The 3,828-nt window shown below is 51.2% G+C and overlaps 1 protein-coding gene across 1 annotated transcript in view; it reads right to left on the reverse strand.

Moving 5' to 3' along the window:
• Window positions 1–3,828, reverse strand: part of DAP3 (death associated protein 3) — a 10,827-nt gene that overhangs the window by 3,715 nt on the left and 3,284 nt on the right. The window contains 5 exon segments of the mRNA XM_018565235.1: window positions 73–153; window positions 648–778; window positions 1,840–1,932; window positions 2,349–2,457; window positions 2,536–2,637. Coding sequence (XP_018420737.1) covers window positions 73–153; window positions 648–778; window positions 1,840–1,932; window positions 2,349–2,457; window positions 2,536–2,637 — 516 coding nt within the window.

The raw sequence follows: 3,828 nt of genomic DNA on the forward strand, positions 1-3,828 counted from the left end.
CTTCGGGCCCCCAAAGACAAAAAAAAACTTTTTTCAAAAAAAAAAAAAAAAAAAAAAAAAAAATCTTGTTACATGATCCACTACGGCGCCCAGCGGTGTCCCCTCCTCAGTAGCTTCCCGCTTGCTCCAGACGTACCGCTGTTGGGTCACAACCTGCAACACAAACAGACCAAGGTTACCAGTAGCAGAAGAAAGCCCGTGGGCCCAAATACAAACAGGACAGGGCCCTTCAGACTGAAATCACAGAGATCAGATATCACATTTCCTCAAACTAGAGAAAGGATGCAGAAAATGAGACTCAACCTCTCCATTGTCATGTTCTCTATATAAAAGGGACTTTCTGTCATGTAAAGGAGTACATTCTGCTTTCTCCTCTACAGAATACAATATCAGCATAAAGTGGGACATAAGGCCCCCCTGACCTCATGGGCCCTAAGACAGTTGCCCCACTCTCACTGTGTATCACCTGCATAAGGCCTCAATACTGGAGGGATGTGGGAATCACACAGACCTTGAGCCCACAAAGATACTCTCTATCCTCCATTATACGGTGAGGCCACCACCAGCCGGTAACAGGAAAACAGAGGCCTCAGGAATCTTAACAATACTATGAACATGCCAGCCCTGGGACTCCATGGCCAAGTCACCTGTGAGAGGAATTGCTCATTAGAAACTTTGAAGTGTTTGAGCCAAGCAGATGCCTCCAGCGGCTGGTCGTAGCGCTCCTTGTTGTACGACGACGCCATCAGTTCCTTACAGTTCTTCACCAGCAAGTGGGCTAGAAGCAGAGAAGGACCGAGGGTCACCAACTCATTGCACAGCTCAACATATAAACTACATGAGTGACACACAGCCGGTACTACCCCCCTACTACCTTCTACCCTCCCCTCTGCCAACACCCTACATGTGTGACCACAGACCCTACTACCCCCACCATCCTATATGTGTGACCACAGACCATACTACCACTCATCATTCTCCAACACCCCCTACATGTGTGACCACAGACCATACTACCTCCACCATCCACCGACACCCTACATGTGTGCCCACAAACCATACTACCACCGCCGACTCCCTACATGTGTGAGCACACTCCCTACATGTGTGAGCACACACCCTACTACCCCCACCATCCCACCCACACTCTTAATGTGTGAACACAGACCATACTACCACTCACCATTCTCCAACACCCCCTACATGTGTGCCCACAGACCATACTACCCCCACCGTCCATCAACACCCTACATTTGTGCTCACAGCCCATACTACCCCCGCCGTCCACCGACACCCTACATGTGTGTCCACAGACCATACCACCGTCACCCTACATGTGTGTCCAGAGACCATACTACCTGCCACCATCTGCAACACCCTAGAGGTGTGTGCACAGACCGTACTACCCATCAACACACACCAATACCATAAATGTTTAACCACAGAGCCTAATATCTCCACCGTCCACCAATACCCTACATGTGCAACCACAGCCCCTCCACCCCACTATCCACCAATCACCTCTGCTGAAAGGATCGGGGGTGACTAGTACCTTAGAGGGGGGCTGAAAATGCCAATTTTTAAGATTTTGTTCTTTGAATCAGGAAACTGGCACGACTATACAGTTCAGGAAAGTCTGATTAGTCATCAGGCCTCAAGTGTGAATTAGTGAAGACAGACTGCTAATGCAGCAGCATGCATCCCCCTGAATAAGTCATGTGATGCGGTGGGAAGCCCAGATCTGATTGGCTGACATTGAATATCCACGACCTATACTGATCTTTACGACTGCTAGACAATGCACCCTACATAAACCCTTGCGAGTGCCCCAGAACTTACCGTCAGGCAGGTGCACCATGAGCCAGCCCTGAGTGTGGCAGAAGTGTAGGACGTGGCACAGTATCAGACTCTTCCCTGTCCCAGGTTTACCATCTTGGGGAGCAAAGTGTTAAGGAAGAAGAGGATTATTGGAGATGAATAGAATGCATCATAGCCTGTGACTTGTCCCACAAAGCCATATCCGCCCTGTGCAGCCCCAAACCAACCAATGACATTGTCCAGTGCAGATGGAGTCTGGTGTTTGTTGGTGGTGGTGGTGGTGGGGGGGGGGTGAATATAGAGGACCCTTATTGGGGGGTCAGTTCATCTCTTATCACTGCAATTCACTCATCTCCAACATGTCATCCATCCAATTCATTCTCATATTGGTGAGCCTATTGTAGAGTCCTTGCATGAACTGCTTCTCCTCTGAGGTGTCCGTGACCTGCACTGTGACAGACCCCAAACATGCTGGTCAGGTATGGGTGACTCTGAGAAGAAGAAAAATGGGGGCAGTGGCGGAAGGATACACAAGACGTAGCGCACGGCAGGCTGGGAAAAGTCAGTCTTCTTCAAATAGTCGATGAGTTCCAAGGCGGGCTGGCGCACCATCAGGCAGGTCTCGCTGAAGGTCTTACACTGGAAGAGTCAATGGGGTGAATACAGGTGGGGTGGACGGGAAGGTTTATTATCACCCCATTAACCCCCGGGACTCACCTGTAACTGGTAGCGTGAAGGCAGGCCGTGGGGGAAGGTGGACCTCACCTGACTGGAAGGAACGGAGTAGAACTGAGCCTCATGGTCCTCTGTGTGATTGGCCTGGAAAAGAGAACATGAGCATGACCATCCCAATGGGTCAGAACCCCAACAGAGGACACCACCACAAATGAAACTGCAAACTAGCACCCCAACACAGAACATCCCTTATAGATCACAAAGCAGCCCGGAACCTCGACAAAGAACACCCCCAGAAATCACACAGCAGAACCACACCCAACACTGCACAACTCCACAGATCACAGAACAGACCAGCACCCCAACACTACACACACAGCAGACCAGCCCCCCGTCACTACACACACAGCAGACCAGCACCCCAACACTGCACAGCTCCACAGATCACACAGCAGACCAGCCCCCCGACACAACACACACAGCAGACTAGCAACCCAACACTACACACCTCCACAGATCGCACAGCAGACCAGCACCCCAACACTATATACACAGCAGATCAGCTCCCCAACGCTGCACACCTTCACAGATCACCCAGCAGACCAGCACCCCGACACTACATACACAGCAGACCAGCACCCCGACACTGCCCACCTCCTCAGATCACCCAGCAGACCAGCAACCTGACACTGCACACACAGCAGACCAGCACCCCGACACTACATACACAGCAGACCAGCACCCCGACACTGCACACCTCCACAGATCACACAGCAGACCAGCAACCCAACACTGCACACACAGCAGACCAGCACCCCACACTACACACACAGCAGACCAGCACCCCGACACTGCACACCTCCACAGACATGACCGATGCATCTAAGGACTGAGAGGTATTGGGGTGAGGGGGAGCAGGACAGAAAGGTCTGGAAGGTATGGGGGCAGGGATACCTAAGGACAAAAAAGCATGGGGGGGTGCAGACAGGTGCAGCACACCTAAGAGAGGCTCCTTATAATGCACCCCAAAATACCTCAGCAGTAAAAACATGACAGTAACCCCAAAATACCAGCAATACAGGGACCCCTCAATAACATTATTTATGCCATAATAGAGTATTTGGGGAGGGCTCCCCATTATAAGCCCCCAACTACATCCCCCACACACTGCAGACTTCACACCAATAATGGGTTGCCTGGCAACTGCATCCGATACCCGGATACATTGCAGGCTGAACGGTGGTCACATGACCAGCTCCAGTTTCCATGGAGACAGATTATCTGCAACGGAGGATGAATTGAACAAGGAAGAGCGGGGATTACTAATAACGGGGT

The sequence above is a fragment of the Nanorana parkeri genome, unplaced genomic scaffold, assembly GCF_000935625.1.
Source record: "Nanorana parkeri isolate BGI_ZX_2015 unplaced genomic scaffold, ASM93562v1 scaffold823, whole genome shotgun sequence".
NCBI classification, from domain to species: Eukaryota; Metazoa; Chordata; class Amphibia; order Anura; family Dicroglossidae; genus Nanorana; species Nanorana parkeri.